Genomic DNA, 19,063 nt, shown 5'->3' with positions numbered 1-19,063 from the left:
CAGGAAAAGACAGAACATCTGATATGTTGAAGGTGTCAAAACTACCCGGTCATTTACTTCAAGTCACGCCCAGTGACTGAAGTATGTCACCGGACCTCCCTGGTCAGTTCAGACACACGTGTTCTTGTGGAGCTTGTAATAAAGACCGAGCAGCCGTGCTGTTGTTCACTTACATCTTTTCAAGCGTGAATATCCATAATATTGTACATGGAAAGACTGGTTTTAAAATTACTTTAGGCCTCTGAAATGATTATGGTAATAGGCCTGTGTATAAATGTAGCATAGCAACGATACTTATTTTGGATTGTATTTTGAAAAACACTGGAAAATTACTTTTCTTTTTTTCAGTTCTTTTAAAAATTCTTTGAACACGTTAAAACGACGGTGCAAATAGCAGGAAAACGAGTGACGCGACCAGACTTCTGCTCTCCCTTATCAAACATGGGTAGAGATGCTGTAGTTCAACTCAACCTGCGCTCTAAAGAAAAGCCATGTGCTCCCCTGCACTTTGTAGTGTACACAATGCTCATCAGTATTGAGGGTAACCATACAGCGTAGCCAGTGCCATTGCGGTCGCCTCACAGCAAGAAGGTTTCTGGGTTCAAGCCCCGGGGTTGTCCAACCTTGGGGGTCGTCCTCTGTGTGGACTTTGCATGTTCTCCCCGTGTCTGCGTTGGTTCCCTCCAGGGGCTCCGGTTTCCTCCCACAGTCCAAAGACATGTAGGTCAGATCAATCGGCTGTACTTAATTGCCCCGAGGTATGAATGTGTGTGTGTGTGCACGCCCTATGTGATGGCCTGGCGGCCTGTCCAGGGTGTCTCCCCGCCTACCGCCCAATGACTGCTGGGGTAGGCTCCAGCATCCCCACCACCCTGAGAGCAGGATAAGTGGTTTGGATAATGGATGGATGAATTTATAAGATATTTTAACGAGCCAGTGTTCCGTATGGGAAAGAAAATCAATTATGCAAAAGTCTTGAATCTCCACTGTAGACAAAATTAAAGAATTTCATTTTAAAGTCATACATAGATAGTAATTACCCTGTCAGTTCCATTATTTTTAAATGTATTCCTGATATAGAAGACAAATGCTCTTGGAAACTCTAGAACATGTTTTTGTTTTTTGTCAGTGTGTTGAACTATGATATAGGCGTACAGTCCTGAACGCTTTTGTGTCCAAGTGCATTTGTCCACAGACTCGTCAGTCATGTAATAAAAAGCGTGAAAGTTACCACATCATTCAAAGATGAGACATAAAACACACCGACACAGACGAGGAGGTCAAGTCACTGTTTAAGTTGTTCAGTTGCTATTTTGTGACCTAATCAACTTTGTCTAAACATTTTTCTTAGGGCAGGATGTATTTTTCTGTTAAAGGTTTTGTTGTCTTTTTGATGCACTATTTGTCATCCAGATCACTCATTGTCGAACATTGTCGTCTCTCCACCTATTACTGATGTGGCAACATTTTGGAAGGTAAAGAGCTTCTCATAAATCATGTCAAATTAACCAAAGGAGTTGAATCAAGTGCAACTGAACTGTATACTCCTTTGGATAACCATGACCTGGATGAATGAGAACATTCACAGACATGTCAAATTAAGATTCAATCTGACAATTTGCTCACATTTTAGTCACAAGAATTTATCAAAAACACAATTCCAGCAGGAGTACAGTGGAATATGTTCTAGCGGCTATGCTAATTGCCTCTACCTATCCTCACTCTGTCCTTTGAATTATTTTTTTATTTCATTTTACTAATTTGTTCCCTGGACACTTGAAAATCACCACAAAATGAAACTCCAGCAGTTTCTGTGTATTTTATCCTTCGTGGGTGTTTTTGGCCCCTGACAAGAATTCATTGCAAGTCATGACAGTTCATGTGGAAAAGCTTTTGTGGCGCATTTTCAGGCCTTTGTAAAACATATTTATTGTAATATCCAATTTTCCGTGTTGAAAATGGATGATGCATTAACGCACAAGTTACTGATGAATTAAGCGACTTGGAGTATTAAAAAAGCGCAATATAAGTTTAATTTATTATTATTACATTGGTCAACAAAATTTTTTCTTGCATGGGGTTTTTCAGCGGATGCTAGCTAACTTTTGGGTGCTGAATCCAAATCTGGCATTAGTTTTTGCCTATCACATCAGGTTTTTGAACTATGAAAAATCATTATTTTTGAGAAAACAGCACTTTTACACTCGAAGTTATAAAAAACACTGTTGCATTAGAAGATCGATAGATGCAAAAATGATTACAATGAATAAATAAACACTCAGCCTAGCACGAAATTACTTAGGAAATGAACAGGGCTCATTTTTATCCCCACCAAGATTGCCAGACTAGATGGTCAACTTTTGTAAAATCCTGAATAAGGAGCATACAGATAGCACGAAAACAGGCCGTGATAGAGCAAATCTGAGCTCAGATTTGGATTCAGCAGCCCACAATTAGCCAAAAACAGTTTCCAAAGTCCACGCAAGAAAAAAAAAACTATATTTTTGTAGACCAGTGTTATTACTACTGTAACCGATTATTTTGTTACCCGGTGCGGGATTCGAGACGGGGTGTACTGCACCACAAGGCGACATCCCTAACCGCTCGGCTAGAGGGGTAGACCCATTAGCTATCGGCTAACGTGTGTTATTAGTAGTTTATACTATAAATAGATTTTTTCTTCTTCGTTTAAACCCGTCTGTGGGGAAACGAGTGGCTAACTTCTAATCTAACGCCTAACCAGCAGGTGGCGGTCTGCACAGAGCCAAAGATGAGCATAGCGGTCTTGATAAGAATCCTTCGTCACTTCCGCCCTCAGTTATGACCCCGCTGCGTGGACTACGTAACTTCCGCTTTATTTTTTTGCTGCCGTTTAAGACTCTGACACTTATTTTACCGCAGTCCGTTAAGCTGTGATATGCATTTCGCCGCACGGATGACCGCTTAGCGTGGCGTTGGGTTTTGGTGCCTTCCTTGCAAACGTCACCGGTTACGCATCTTTGTCTCGTAAGTGATCTTTGCACGAGGTTGCGGGGTACCTGATAACCGCCTGCTAATATTGTGGACAACTTACCCCTAAAGTTTCGTAATTTTAACGGATAAAATCTGAACGGTACGTTTTTTTTACTCTATTTGTCTAATTTATTTGAAGGTTATTGTCGTCTGACAATATACCGTTTCATAAACGAAGTTTTGCGCAGGCAGTTGTGTCGTCGTCCCCAAAAGACGAGGCGGATGCCGTGGTCAGCTTGGCAGTTGGTCATTTTTCAGTGTAAAAAAAACCAAAACATTATCGTCGTGATTTCTAACGAGACCGGTAAAAGGAAGAGGGATTAATATATGCCATGGTCGCCACTTCATCAGATAAGCAAACCGTTATCCCGTCAAAGTACCAGGATTGCTCTCTTTTCGTATGTGGACTCTATAAAGAGGTCGTTTTGTAGTGACTAATCGCAGAAGTGAGAATGGCAGATGAAGCCCTCTTCCAGTTCCTGCACAATGAGGTGATACAGTACATGTACAGGTCTTCTGAACACGAGGAGACGGTAAGACACCGTGACATCCGCACTAATTAGACCGTCACATAATAGGCCGTCGTATAATCGAATATAATGTGTTCCCTCCGCAGGAGAATGGGAGAAACATTACAAAACTGGAGAACATGGGATTCAGAGTTGGTCAAGGACTCATAGAGAGGTAAAGGTAAAGTTAGTGTGTCTGTACTCCATCCTCCGAGTGGAATACGATGGGGCAGCTAAACCCCAGCAGAGCAACACCTTCTGTCTCCCCTGGGTAACACTTTAGTATGGGGAACGTAGTCACCATTAATTAGGTGCTTATTAGCATGCAAATTAGCAACGTATTGGCTCTTACTTGGTCATTATTACGTACTCATTAATGCCTTATTCTGCATGGCCTTATACCACCAGTAAGCCATTAACTATGAGTTTTCCCTCTATAACCTCAGAATTATTGCTTATTAGTAGTACCATCTCAATATGCTTCGCTTAGTATGGCCTTTATAAGGTGGTAGTACCACAAGAAGAGTTATTCTCCCTTACTAACACTTAATGAATATGGTCTGTTCTTACATAACAAAACACAAAACTACAAGTGTTCATAGTGTTAAATTACTGTAAATTAAGTTTTTGTTACTTAGAATATGTCCCCGATACTAAAGTGACATCTTGATCATTACTAATTCACTAGTAATTAAGTTTTTTTTATGTTCCCATACTAAAGTGTTACCCTCCCCTGTCTTCTCTCGGCTTGTTCCTTGTTTCTCAGGGGTTTCCACTGTTGAAGTATTGAACCTTGTGTGCTTCTGTGTGTTCCAGAATTAGACCTACACAACAGTTTGTCCCTCTGGGGACAAATAAAAACCTACTTGACTTGAGTGCATGTGTTGCTGTATTGCATGTACCCCCGTGTGACAGCTCCTCTCTCTGTAGGTTCACTAAAGACACAGCCCGGTTCAAAGATGAGCTGGACATCATGAAGTTCATCTGCAAAGACTTCTGGACCTGCGTCTTCAAGAAGCAAATCGACAACCTCAGAACCAACCACCAAGTAAGAGTTACCCTCCTGTCCAGAAGCTAACCAGGCTGCATTACATTACATCTGTCGTGCATACAGAGCAGAGCTCTCCCAATTGGTTTGACCATCTCTGGTTGACTGTGATTCAGATACTAATCCCTCAACTCATCTGTTGGAGTTTGGGTGGAATGAAAACCTGGCTGCTGATGTAACATGGTGAAGTCTGGTGTGACCACTAACAGGAATTATGATCACTTATACTTTTACAGAAAGCATTGGCTCTTGTGTCTAAGCAGTCACATATCACAGAGGCTAGTTTGGTACTGGTTTGCTGCCTGTGTAGATGTTTCTGATGATGACCTTCTCTTCTTCTTCAGGGCATTTATGTCCTACAGGACAACAAATTCCGCTTACTCAACCAGCTTTCAGCTGGGAAACAGTATTTGGAGCATGCCCCAAAGGTAAGGCTACAGAAATTAAACTCTGAATTTAAATTTATTTTCTCACTCTAAAAATACTGCAGGATTGCTAAGCATCCTGGAAAACCTGGAATTTAAAGACAGTTTTAGGGGTCTGGTCATGGAAACCCCACAGAAAATGAGCATTGTGTTCCAGGAAAACTTGAGTTCTCTGTCTAGAAGTTGCTCTGCATCATACGAACAAAAGATGAATTTACCTTCCTCCGTCGTGGGACTGGGTGCCATCTCATTGTGATTTTGGTTGTTGTGGAAAGCCTCAACAGGTCTCCTGCATCTCTGCTGAGCAGAGGAAGGTGATTGAACAAAGATGTTTTAACATCTCTCCAAACAGCTGACATTCTGCAGAGATTTTCCACTGATTAAGGAATTCACAACTGAATTCATCTCATAAGCACATATATATTTTTTTACAGATAATGAGCCATAAACATGCAAGTAGGGCTAAAAATAGTAATTTGTAAATCATTTAGTCTGTCTATCTATCAATCCATCCATCCGCCTATACCTACCGAGTATGTCCCTGCCTTGACAGTGATCAAGGTGGTCATCATTTGTACAGTGGTGGTTAAACAGACAGTTCCTCAGTTTTTCCATTGTCTGCTCAAACACGCACACACACACACATATACTTGTATACAGACAGAAAAGCTTGTGACATGAGTGTTTTCATTTCCTGGATGAGAGACTCTTTATTCTCACCACCTCCAAACCAATATACACACCATGCCCAGTCTGCCATACTGGTTAATTCCCAGCAGTACCACAGTCCACCAGGAGAAAAGTCATTCTGATATTTGCAACAGAGGAAATAGTTTCTCAATTACATTATTGTCACTTCTCATTTGTACACTGAGTATTTGTAATTAATGTATTTTTTTCCTTCATATTAAGATGACAGAGTTATTCTATTTGTTTATTTTCATTTCATTATATTTAGTAGCATCATATGTGCACTCACATTCCTCCTCGCCTCCAAATTCTCGTAACGGACCCAGGTGTTAAAACTGGGAGATGGTGTCCAAATACACTGGTCTTGCGTAAAGCTTAGAGAATTGTTAAAAATCATCAGTTTATCTCACGTGTTTCCTTGTTTTTGACTTGTGTTTGGTTCTGCAGTATTTGGCCTTCACCTGCGGCCTGGTGAGAGGGGGGCTTTCAAACCTGGGAGTCAAAAGCATTGTGACAGCCGAGGTGTCCGTGATGCCTGCATGTAAGGAATATTTACCCAGAGTTCAATTCATATAACAGTCATGTAACAGTCATATAATGTATTTACCCCAAACTGCACACACATGCATTGATAATTCGCTAGCGTTTTCATACAATCCATCGTGGCTGATGTTTATAAAGCTGAAATTAAATATTTTCCAGAGAAACAATCTATATTCTGATTCTTCAAAAAACCTCAGCTAAATTCATTTTCATGTTCTGCCGAATTGGTGAATGTGAGATGGAGCTGTCATCTGAAGGACTAGCGTTTAGATTTGGTAAACCAAGTACAGACCAGTCAATGAAACCCGGGTGAATAAGTGAACATGTTGTGCTCCTGTCATCCTGTATGCAAGCTGCATGTTGCCTGGGTCCGGACCTTTGAATCCGCCCACTCCACCAAGTCGACTGATTCTTCTGGTCTGGCATCATGACATGAAACAGCAGTTTCTTGGTGGAAAAAGTGATTGTCCATTACCTACCAACACGGGGCTCGGCGGTTCGAATCCCCGTGTTACCTCCGGCTTGGTCGGGGATCCCTACAGACACAATTGGCCGTGTCTGTGGGTGGGAAGCTGGATGTGGGTTATGTGTCCTGGTCGTTGCACTAGCGCCTCCTCTGGTCGGTCGGGGCGCCTGTTTAGGGGGGAGGGGGAACTGGGGGGAATAGTGTGATCCTCCCACGCGCTATGTCCCCCTGGCGAAACTCCTCACTGTCAGGTGAAAAGAAGTGGCTGGCAACTCCACATGTATTGGAGGAGGCATGTGGTAGTCTGCAGCCCTCCCCGGCTCGGTGGAGGGGGGAGCAGCGACCGGGACGGCTCGGAAGAGTGGAGTACTTGGCCGGATACAATTGGGGAGAAAAAGGGGGAAAGGAAAGAAAAAGTGATTGTCCAGTGAGTGCCGCAGGGGGGACTAACAATAAGCCAATCAGTGCCACAGGCATGACTAACGCTGTTGAGAAGCGTTAGACGTCATGTCTTCTCAATATCGCCCGACATCGTAGTTTGTTTTTACTTCGCTCCGTTCCACATTAAAACCCCGGCAAACCCAGTATGTCGGCATGGCTATGCGGCCGTGTCGATTTAGAAACATGTTAGATTCAGGCGGATACGCTGGTCTCTAGTGATTGGTTAGGGAGAATCGAATCCCCTCCCCCATGGAAATATGTTATAGTGGAGGCGAGGTCAGACTGACGATGGAAATGGAGCGTGACGAGTTGACACTTCTGTCTGATATCAGGCAAAGCTACATGGATAACATCTTTTGATAATAACTAATACTCAGTTTAACAACTCCTTTTGTCAAATGTCTCATTGTGAATGCCTTGAAATGTTTTTTCCCATCATCATGACATGGTATTTGACAGTATTCACTCTTTAAATTTTTTTTTTTTTCTTTCAGTAAGACTCATGATGCTGTGAAATGTATGTGGTATTTACTGTCTGTATTTGCCGACAGGTAAATTCCAGGTCATGATCCAGAAGCTGTAGTGGCTGCAGAGGAGGCCATGTTAACCCCACACTGTCTGTAAGCTGTATGTATATATATGAACATTTGAAATCGTCTGTGATCATAATGTTGTCAGACACATTTTGTTTTACATCAACTGACTGCTGTTAAAGTGGAGTCTGGTTTGGACTTGTACGTGAAACATCTCATCTCATCTCTAAAACAAGCACACTGAAAGTCAACAGCCTGTTAGCTTAGCCTGTTAGCTTCAGCCGTCCAGTGTAAAGGAAAGATCTGCTGTTGTTGGTGCAAAGAGAAGTAAACCATCTCTTTCTCAGTCTAGTACAAGTACACATCAGCACTTTCATTAACTTATTCTTACTGTCAGTCTGCTTTATGGGAATAAATGTACAGTCTTGCATGCATGTAAAGAAACAGTTTGTTGAATCGGAGACAGGCTGGTCACAGAGAAAGACGGGAGGTCGTATGAGATCTCTTTGAGTTTCTTAAAATAACTGATGATTGCTTGGTTAATGAACACTAGAATAATCTGAAAAATACCGAAGCTTCAGGTTAGCCCATAACCAGCAGCTGTCGTCGAGCACTTTGAGCAGCGTGTGTAGAGCTGAGCGCCGTGCCTGCTGATGGGGACGTAAAGCGTCCATGGATCAAACCCTGATATCAAACAGTGACCTCTTTTGTCGCCTCTGTCAATGAAGTTATTCATTATTTGTTGATTGAACACTGAGAATTATAAACTCAATCATTAACTGTTTTATTTTATACATTTTCATTGCTTTGTCTTAATTTTATCTCACTAAAGTCATTTAACCAGGCTGAAGGAGTGATTATTTCAACTTCACGTTATACATGATAAACACCACACAAACAAGAAGACGTGATGGGAGAGGAGGAATGTTAAACGAGAGGTTCGGTATATCACCATCATCTTATGATGAATCCATAAGACGTCTGGTGTCTTGATATTAAAACTTTTGCCAAAGCATCAGTTTCCTAAAACTTTATCTTCATCTCAAAAAGACAGTCAATCAGATGAGGCTACAAATCCGGTTTTGGTTGTGATTTTGTTGGGATAATTTAAGGGGTCTGGCATTAAGGAATATTGGGGAAAAAAAACCCTCAGCTCGATAACACTAGAAATCCATTTAACCATTTAATCTCTGTACCAGGGGTGGCAGATTAGGGACTCCCCCTCTATTACCCCACCCTGGAACAGGGTAAAAACCATGTGATACCATCCCAGAACGTTGAATCAGTCCACCTGGACACAACGATTATTGAGAGAAACGTTTCATCACTCATCTAAGTGACCTCTTCAGTCTCAACTGACAGCAGGTATCCCCCCCCCCCCCATAAACAATACAGTGGCATAACGACTGAAACCAGCGACCAGTTTCATATGCATATAATTCCTTCTTAAAGCGTCAGGATAACGTATCTTCAACAGAGAGTTTCTGGTAAAGAGATTATTGCAGGTTCTGTCGACAAATTTTAAGTTGTCAGTCATTAAGGGGCGAAGTGTGGGGCTGGCAGAGGAGTAGATAAGACACTGTGAGACCATCATCTTGAGTTGTATAGGGATCGCACCTATTACCATGTCATAGACCTTTCCAGAGGAGGATAAACTATATTTCAAACACAACTCATTATAATTCAATAGACTGCCTCTGTCATCCATGATGTGTGTAATGGACCAAATACCCGTCTTCCACCACTCTTCCAAAAACACAGATTTCCCCTTAAACAGGACACATCATCTGTTATTCCAAACTGGAACTGCATGGGGGGGTAAAGTTGTGTTTAAACAGCAGTTTCCAATATTGCAAAACTTGTTTATGAAAGGCGGATAAACCTAACGGTATATTGGACGGTTCAAAATCACGGTTCAAAAGAAAAGCAATAATGCCTCCCAACTTGTTGAAGACTGCATTAGGAATGGCATGCCAAAACACAGCCTCATCCGTGACAAAGGCTTTCAGCCACTTCAGTTTAATCATACCATCCATAATGTCCAAACCGATGGCATTCAGCCCCCTGTTTTCATAACTTCTCAAGAGGCCACTTTTCCTGATAGAATGACACTTGTGTTTCCAAATAAAATTGAAATTAGTTTGGTTTATGGATTTAATCATTCGTGATGAAATAGCCAATGAGTAAGCAGGATAAATAAATCTAGAGAGACTCTCCATCTTGGTGAGCAGAGTCCTCCCCAACAGAGCAAATGTCCCTCTGTAACCAGCTGTTTAATATAGCTTTACACCTTGTAATGTTATTCTGAACATTCGTCTCTCCTCTCGATTCAAGGTTTTTACGGAAGTTCATTCCTAAATATTTAACCTCCGTTCAATGCTCATTTGCCCTGTCGGGTTTTGTTTGTGCTGTTTGTTTTGTGCTGCGGTCGTGCAGGATAGATGTGGTGTTATGTGCACCGTGCTTGTTTATATATTTTGTTCTTATTTTATCTTCTGTTTGTTTGTGTTTTTCTTGTTGCTATTGGTTTCTATTTTCTCATCTTGTATCTTGTTAGTTTTTAGTTTTTTTTCTTACTAGAGCTTGAGTGTCTGTAATGGAACCCAGTGTCCCCTGGGGATGAATAAAGTATTGTGATTGGCTGGTTAGCTGATAGCTGCTTGGCTAATGGTGGCGGGTGTGTTGCTGGTGTGTACTGACTGCAGTGTATCGGTTTGTGGTCTGTGAGTAACGTTAGCATTGTTGTGAGCGGCCTGTTCATATCAATGTCTGGGAATATAGTGACCTATGAGCGACCTCTTGTTGCGGGTTATGTTTTGTTGGTAAGGCTATTTGGTAATAGTTAGAGGTCATTTTGTGAGTCTTGTCTCTTTTGGTGAGCCTATTTTTGTGAGAATTTGATAACAATAACCATGGCAACGTTCAACATAGAGGAGTTTTGTGGGAGTGATTTTGGGCGCCAGGAGTTGCGTAAGCTTTAAAAAACATTTGCTTGCAGTGGCTAAATATTGTGAGGTAGATATCACTCCAGAAAGTAAAAAGTCAGAGATTGTGGAGACCCTGAGTTCAGTGTTACACCCACAAGATCCCGTACATGAGAGAGAGGGGGAGCGGCTGTTTCCGCTTGAGTTAGCAAAGCTGACATTAGAGCAAGAGAAGCTTAAAGTGAACAACAGTGACTTACAACTTAAGCACGAAGCTTGGTTTGATGTTTCCAGCTGTTTGAGACCCATGCCATGGTTTAATCATGACCATGCGGGCTCTCTCTTTGACGCTTTTGAGAAAATTGCGAAAGAGCTAGAATGGCCTGAGAATAGGTGGACGTTGCTTATCCAGAGTGTGATTTGAGGGCAGAGCCCAGGAAGCTTATGCAGCAGATGCTACTGTCTACTATCTGGCATCTCAGCCGATATGGATTTGGTTGCACATTGAGGGTAATGAGGTTAGATGGTTCTCTGTAGAACAACATGACATGAATACTACTCCTTTGAAAATAATTCCTGTCTTGGCCACAAAGAAAACCCTCTCATCAATCACAAAGAACCCCATAATTTTGAACACCTTTGGGGCATGGCAGGAGTCCCACACAATTAGATATCTCATTACTAAAGGAATAGATATCTCATTACTAAGAAAGACCCCTTTATGGGATGACCCCAAAATTCAAAATCTTATCGCTGGTGGAACATTAAAGAAATGGGTCAATAATAGGATCTAAACTGTTGGAGACTTACATATAGTGGCAATACACTGTCTACATTTCAACGATTATCTTCCAAATTTAATTTGCCAAGACACAATCTCTTTAAATACCTTCAAATCAGACACTGGGTCCAAGATAATTCTATAGATTTCCCTTTTATTTCAAATGAATGACCCCAAGAGGATAATATGCTTAACCTACCAGTTTCCTCCGCTAGGGGGCTGATATCCTCATTATACAACATTCTAAATGGAAACGTACCAATCTATGAAACAGGTTGTCCATTACACGCGGGAGACGGACCTAAAATGCAGCTACGGTGAGGTGACCCCGATTGGCAAAATATTTTGGAAAGATCTCAGACAGTTCTAGTCTCTACAAAACTTAGGCAAATGCAATTTAGTATTTTTCACAGAACATATCTCACCCCACACAGGCTACATAGGATTGATGTATATATCTGCCATGTGCCAGAGGTGTAAGATAACTGAAGGCGATCTGCTCCATGTGGTCTGGAGTTGCCCTTACCTGGAAGAGTTTTGGAAGTTCATTATAACCTCTGTTTCTGGTGTCATAGAACATGAAATACCACATGATCCCAGGATTTGGTTATTGGGTGACGTTGATATACTAACAGTAACTAACTCACCATAAGAAGTATTTCGTGTTACTTGCCAGCACAGCGGGGGGAAAACTTATCCTTATAAAATTGGAAATCAGAAAACTCACCATCACAAAAGCACTGGCTGAATGAGCTTTCATCATGTTGCACCCCAAATAAGATTCCTGCAATATCTAATACAATCTGGGGCTCCTTCTTGGACTCTCTTCCTTCAATAAACCCACTTAGTTGATTCACTCATTACAACTGCTTCCCCCCCTCTCTCTCTTTAACATTGTGTAACATGCATGGATAAGTAGACACGTTGGCTAACGGCTCTGTGCAACCACAGGAACCGCCGCAGCCGGGACGCGAACCCGTCGCTAACCGCTCGACTAAAGGGTCCGACCCGTTAGCCAAGGGCTAACGTGTCCACTTATCCATGCACCTTACAATATCTTTAAAGCACTTGTGAATGATGTTGAGCATTGTACCATTGTTGGGATGGGGTGGGTGGGAGGATGTGTTTGTTTTATTTTGTTTTGTTCTTACCCCTTTCTCTGTTTTTCCCCCACTCTTATTTTCTGTTATTGTATTTTGTATTTAGAAGAAAAATGACAATGTACTTGTTTGGTGCGTTGTCAATAAATACATCTTAAAAAAAAAATCTGTACCGGATTAACCCACAAAAATGGCCTCAGGTGAAACCAGAGTTGCGTTACATAGAAGACATTGGTCCCTGTTCCCGAGCCCGGTTTACCTGTGCATCCTTGCATTGATTACCGAAAGGTAAGTAATGTAAGTGAAACAGATGCATATCCTATACCCAGGCTGCAGAAGTGTACTGACAAGATCGGCAGTGCACACAGTATGTGTCGAAGTTTGACTTGTTAAAGGGCTACTGGCAAGTGCTGCTGACAGAAAGGGCAAAAAAATGTGTCTGCATTTGTGATGCCGGAGAGTTTGTATCGCTACCAGCGTCTCCCGTTTGGCATGAACAACACACCAGCAGCCTTTCAGAGGTTAATGAGTTCAGTAACCTCCAGACTGCAGAACACACACATAACTAGATGATGTGGTTTGCTGTAGTACTTCATGGTCTGATCACACAGAACACATGAGACGGCTGTTTGAACGTCTTATCGGCTTGCCCAAATGTGAGATTGGAAAGGGGCAAGTCACATATTTGGGGCATCAGGGTGGGTCAAGGTTCAGTGAGACCAAGGACTGCCACGGTGCAAGCCATTTTAGACCTGCCTGTTCCGAAAACAAAACGCCTGCTAATGCGCCTTTTGGGCACGTGTAGCTTTTATAGGCAGTTTGTGTCCAACTTCGCAGCTGTAACACCACCCACAGACCTGCTGAAGGAGGGAGTTAAGTTTAGCCGGTCAGCAGATTGCCAGACAGCTCTGGAAATGGTTAAAGCTATTCTAGCTAGTGAACCGGTGCTGGTTGCTCCGGACTCCTCTGGCTCATTCAAGCTTGCAGTGGATGCTTGTGATGTTGGAGTGGGGGCGGGCGGTGCTGCTACAGACTGATGGGTCAGGAATAGACTGGCCTGTTGCTTACTTCTCTAAGAAACTGGATCGCCATCAGAAGCGATATCCCACCATTGAGAAGGAGGCCCTGGCTCTTGTCCTAGCAGTCCAACACGTCGAGGTGTACGTCTCTGGTGCTGGAGCTGATCTGGTAGTCCTCACTGATCACAACCCACTCACGTTGCTGTCAAAATTCAGAACATCCGGTCAGAGAGTCTTCTGCTGGAGTTTGATTTCACCACCATGTAACCTGACTAACCTGCCAGCGCGTTGGCCAGGCAGAGAAAATGTTATTGCGGACACCCCGTCAAGGGGCTGAGCATGTAGTTTGGGTATTTTGAAAAGTTTGGGGGTGCATTGTCGATAGTAATGCACGTGAATCAATGGAGTCAAAAAACAAAAACGGATTAGATTATAGCTGTGCATAGTCTTTCAAACTGATAGTCACAACTTTAGAGTAGTTAGACGTCACTAATGCGGGTTTTACTAATGTGATGTCTATGTTGTTTTAAGAAACGATAAAATGATTAATATCAAAAGGATAAAACAAAACAAAAAAACAAATACTTTGGATCCACATTTTTTGTAAGGGGGGGTGGTGTTAGAAGTGATATCTACTCATATATTTTCGTAATGTGTGTGTGTGTGTGTGGTGTTAGTGTAGATAGCGGGACCGAAAACTAAAGCACTTATGATCCTAATTCTTTTTGGAGGTGGTAGGTATTGTCTCAGAGAGTAAGGGGAAAATCCCAGAAAATTAAAATTATGCATAATTATGCATAAATATGCAAAATGTGCATTTTTCTAAAAATGGCTAAAAACCACTTTTCTCGGCATTTCAGATGATTCTGAGCATCTTTGATTTTTTCACATATAAAATGTTTTTCTGGGGCTTGGAAATGTTTTGGCATCATGCAAAATATGCATTTTTGCAAAAATGCACTTATGATCCTCATTTTTTTTTGGAGGTGGTAGGTATTGTTCCAGAGAGGACCAGAAAAACAGCAGAAAATTAAAATAATTATAACAATTATGCAAAATATGCCTTTTCTAAAAATGACTAAAAACCACTTTTCTCTGCATTTCAGATGATTCTGAGTATTTGGGGGGGGGGGGGGAGTTGGAGTGGGGGGGGTTAGGGGCGGTTAGCTGGCAGGATGAAGAGGAGGGAGATTTAGACGGGTGGATAACCAAACCGCTACATTGTAGCGGGGTTCTTCTAGTGGGGATTCTATTTGCCCTTTTCCCCTCTTCCTTTTCCTGCATACTTGGCCTGGCTTTCATTGGGCCATGCTTGGGGGCGTGGTTAAGCAGTGTTTATAACAGGACGTCACTGTGAGGCGTCCGCGCATCCCCTGGAGTTAGTTAATGGCGGCGGTTTGTATACGCACCCCGCAGGATACGCCACTTTGAACACGCTGTTCAGGACTCTACAGGTTCACGCCTTTCCAGCTCAAGGACTTCGAGGAAAACCCAAGTTTCTTTTATGTTTGAGGATCCATGCAGCATCAACCTACACTGAACTAGTCCGCCGCCTATGGGAGCTGAGACCCATGCGGCCGAGGCCTTGTCGGAGGGACCCGCTAACTGCTAGCCTGCTACCTCGGTAAGCTAGCCCACCTCCCGGCTATTTCTCGGAAATCGGTCCTTCTTTCTGTTTCTTCCCTCGTTTTTCATCTTTTCTACACACTCCAGGTTAGGGATAGTATTGCATGCTTAACCCTTAACCCCCTAGACCCAACTAGTCCGTAACGGTTGTGTCCAGATCAGAGGTGTAAAAACCAGGTCCGGGGAGCAAATGTCCAAACCGTGTATTTGCTCCAACCATGTTACTACACCAGCTGATTTCATCATCTAGTTTTCCCTAGGAGGCGTGGCGTTGACTAGAATCTGCTGGTGTAGTGCATGAGTAGAGCAAACACATGGTTTGGACTTTTACTTTCTGGACCTGGTTTTTACACCTCTGGTCCAGATGAACTGATCCAACTTTCTGGGATTTCCTTGCCTGAATTACTGAACGTACATCAAGACATGAAATACTATGTTAATTTCTTCAAGAAAGGGAGATCAATCATTATTATAAGTAAATCCATCATTTTGTCCTTCAGTAGAACTTGCCCCTGGTAGGAGTAAGTCCATAAGGATGGGGCATGTAAAACACAAAAGGACTTTCTGGACCTGGTTTTTAAACCTCTGGTCCAGATGAACTGACCCAATTTTCTGGGATTTCCTTGCCTGAATTACTGAACGTACATCAAGACATGAAATACTATGTTAATTTCTTCAAGAAAGGGAGATCAGTCATTATTATAAGTAAATCCCTCATTTTGTCCTTCAGTAGAACTTGCCCCTGGTAGGGGTAAGTCCATAAGGATGGGGCATGTAAAACACAAAAGGACTTTCTGGACCTGGTTTTTACACCTCTGGTCCAGATGAACTGACCCAATTTTCTGGGATTTCTTTGCCTGAATTACTGAACGTACATCAAGACATGAAATACTATGTTAATTTCTTCAAGAAAGGGAGATCAATCATTATTATAAGTAAATCCATCATTTTGTCCTTCAGTAGAACTTGCCCCTGGTAGGGGTAAGTCCATAAGGATGGGGCATGTAAAACACGAAAGGACAACGCCACACCATTCTGTGAAATAACATGACATTTTATTCATCCACAGTAGTAAAACATCTTTACAGTCTGTTCTTTCCCCTTCCAGCGTATCGGCACAGGAGTTGTGACTGTTAGAGAGCGCTTTCTTTCATTACTCTCAAACATCGTATCACTCACTGATATTGGTGATGTGCTCACACGCTCCATAAAGCAGTCTAATTAGGTTGTCTTTGTATTAACATCGGACATGTCTCGGTAGGGCTGCCCATAAGGGGGGGAAAGGGGAAAGATTTCTGGGGCCCAGCCACTAGGGGGGGCCATGCATGCCAGCAATAATCACGTTCATCCTAAATATAAGCAATGATAATAGCAAACCCTAACCTGCCGTTGAGTGTGAACTGGCCAAATAGATGGACTTCAAAGACATTACAAAGGACCTTGCACCCAGTAAGACGAGGAAGAAAAGAAACTCCACACGGGGGTCATCCTAGGTTGTCCTCTCTGTGTGGAGTTTGCATGTTCTCCCCATGTCTGCAGTGGGTTTTCTCCGGGTGCTATGGTTTCCCCCACCATCAAAAAGACATGCATGTTAGGGTTGATACTTCTGTCTGTGCCCTTGACTGAAGCATGCGAGGACGAACTGGAGTTGGTCCCCGGGTGCTGCACGGCGGTTGCCCACTGCTCCTGGCTACACAGCTAGGATGGGTTAAATGCAGTAATGTCCTTACGGGGATCAATAAAGTATCTCAAAATCAAAAAGATGGCTGTATAAGAGGCAAAGATTGAAGCCATTAGGTAAAAAAATTGAATTTCCTACTAAGAAACTGTGGTGTAAGTGTAGCAGATCTTTGTTGACCTTGGTGTGTTTAAGTGTGTCAAAGAGTTCTATTATGGTGTGTGTGTGTGTGTGTGTGTGTGTGTGTGTGTGTGTGTGTGTGTGTGTGTGTGTGCCTATGCAGCCCCCATTACTGAGCAAGTCTCTCATTTAACATGTATAGTAGGAGAGAGAGTATGCACATCTGTTATGAGTAAAGTTGCTTGGGGGGGGGGGGTACAGGACTACAGCGTTTAAAAAAATTGACTCCATCATCAGTAGTCTAATGCCGGGATCAGACTACATGATATTTTTGTCTTTCACGATGGTCACCATGTCAGATTATGCAACCATAGTGCCATAAAGTTCTTGCTTTGTCTTGGCTGGGAGACTGGTCGGGGTCATACTTGTACTGTAGTGTTGCCAGTCATCCTATGCTGCTTTTCATGATCTTGCATGAGTTCATGGGTCATTGGGGTGGAGGGTCAAGAAATTGTCAATCATGGCTACAGAACCGCTATGTGTGATGCTGATGGTCTTGTGTTACGAAAGGAAAGAAAAAAGGATTGTGGACGCTGTTGTGGCTAGTGCTGCTGGGGAATGATTATGTAGATTAGCTTAACCAGCTACTCGACCAGGCTGCTGCAGTGCCTCTGCTGTTTCTTGCCAACGTTTATCTTTTTCGACTTGGTCATGGTACCCCCATGGTACTTCTTATGGCCTCCACCAGGACTCTTTGGTTTGCATTTAAACAACCTGCATGTGTCAGTCGACAGTGGTCACCAATGAGAAAGTAAAGTAGGTAGCCAAGGGCTAACGTGTCTACTTATTCGTGTACGTTACACTACCCCCCCCTTCTTATGCTGAAGCGCGGGGACGCGCTTCCCAATCACCTCCCTCGCGCCTCTGGGCGCACGCGCTTCCGATGACCTCACGGTCTCACCATCCCACTCCTGACACCAATGTAGAGAATTCGGGGGGCAGTACGGAAACCCTCACAGCCGGGACGCGAATCCGTCTTTACAATATGTTTTCACTGTTACAAGGAACACGCCGATGGTAATTTCAGCGAGTGAATTGAGTTGGTCGAAATATGAAGGTGTTAGCCCGGGCGTAGCATGCTTGCTAGCTTGGGTCACGCAGACAGAGGACGATGGAGACGTGTCCAGCTCCGTTCAGTAAGAAAGGGGGTTTTGTCTGTATTCATTGTTTATTGTATTTATAAAGTTGTGATCCATGTCAGTGTGTTACAGTATGCCATTTGCTTAAAGGTGGACATGTATGTTACGTATGATCGTTCATTACACTTTGGACATGAAGCCAGCAACATCGTGTCCGCTTCATTTATTTTCATCTCTTCTTACAGAGGCGTAACTTATACACCCCATCCAGTATCATATATACTACATTCAGTATCATATATACTACATCTAGTGTCATATATATATACTTCATACAGTATCATATATACTACATTCAGTATCATATACTACAGCCAGTATCATATACACCCCATCCAGTATCATATAGACTACATCTAGTGTCATATATATATATATATATATATATATATATATATATACTTCAGACAGTATCATATATACTACATTCATTAACAGTTCCATCATGTCACTGACAGATTCACGTCATTTAACTGTTAGACAGAATGTAGTCTGTCCGGGACCTCCATTCATTTGTATTCTAAATTCAAAACACCATAACAGGAATCCACTGATATACCTTTCTATTTACAAACTCTTGAGCAAAATGTTTAATATCTGCACAGAAGAACTGAATAGCGTTTGGTCCTATCGTTTGCTTGTGACGTACTGTTGACTGGAGATTAACTACAGATTGTGAATGAGTGGGGGAAAAACACAAAAACAGGGTCTTTGAAATCATTTGTGGTGAAGATAGATTATAGCGCCTATTAAATCTTTTCTGTTCCTTTTTTAAACCAATAAGCTATTAGCATGCCAAGTCAGCCATTAATCCTACAGTAATTCCCCTTGCAAATAAAAAGGAGTTACAACTATTTTGGTCGTCTCATGTTTAAAACCTGTTGGGTCAAATCAGAGATTGAGATTATTTTACATTTCTCATCTCATCTCATCATCAGCCGCTTCTCTG

General features: G+C 42.4%; 1 protein-coding gene across 1 annotated transcript; it reads left to right on the top strand.

Annotated features, from left to right (window-relative positions):
* The first annotated feature begins 3,184 nt into the window (after positions 1-3,184).
* On the top strand, positions 3,185-8,670 carry trappc6b (trafficking protein particle complex subunit 6B). The gene is made up of 6 exons (XM_056274354.1): positions 3,185-3,545; positions 3,629-3,696; positions 4,452-4,569; positions 4,914-4,997; positions 6,132-6,225; positions 7,686-8,670. The coding sequence occupies exons 1-6, from the start codon at positions 3,465-3,467 to the stop codon at positions 7,715-7,717; spliced, it is 477 nt and encodes a 158-aa protein (XP_056130329.1). The 5' UTR covers positions 3,185-3,464; the 3' UTR covers positions 7,718-8,670.
* The last annotated feature ends 10,393 nt before the right edge of the window (positions 8,671-19,063 follow it).

This window comes from Lampris incognitus, chromosome 2, assembly GCF_029633865.1.
Source record: "Lampris incognitus isolate fLamInc1 chromosome 2, fLamInc1.hap2, whole genome shotgun sequence".
Taxonomy (NCBI): Eukaryota; Metazoa; Chordata; class Actinopteri; order Lampriformes; family Lampridae; genus Lampris; species Lampris incognitus.
The sequence above is the reverse complement of the archived record's forward strand: the minus strand, read 5'-3'. Positions and strand labels throughout refer to the sequence as shown.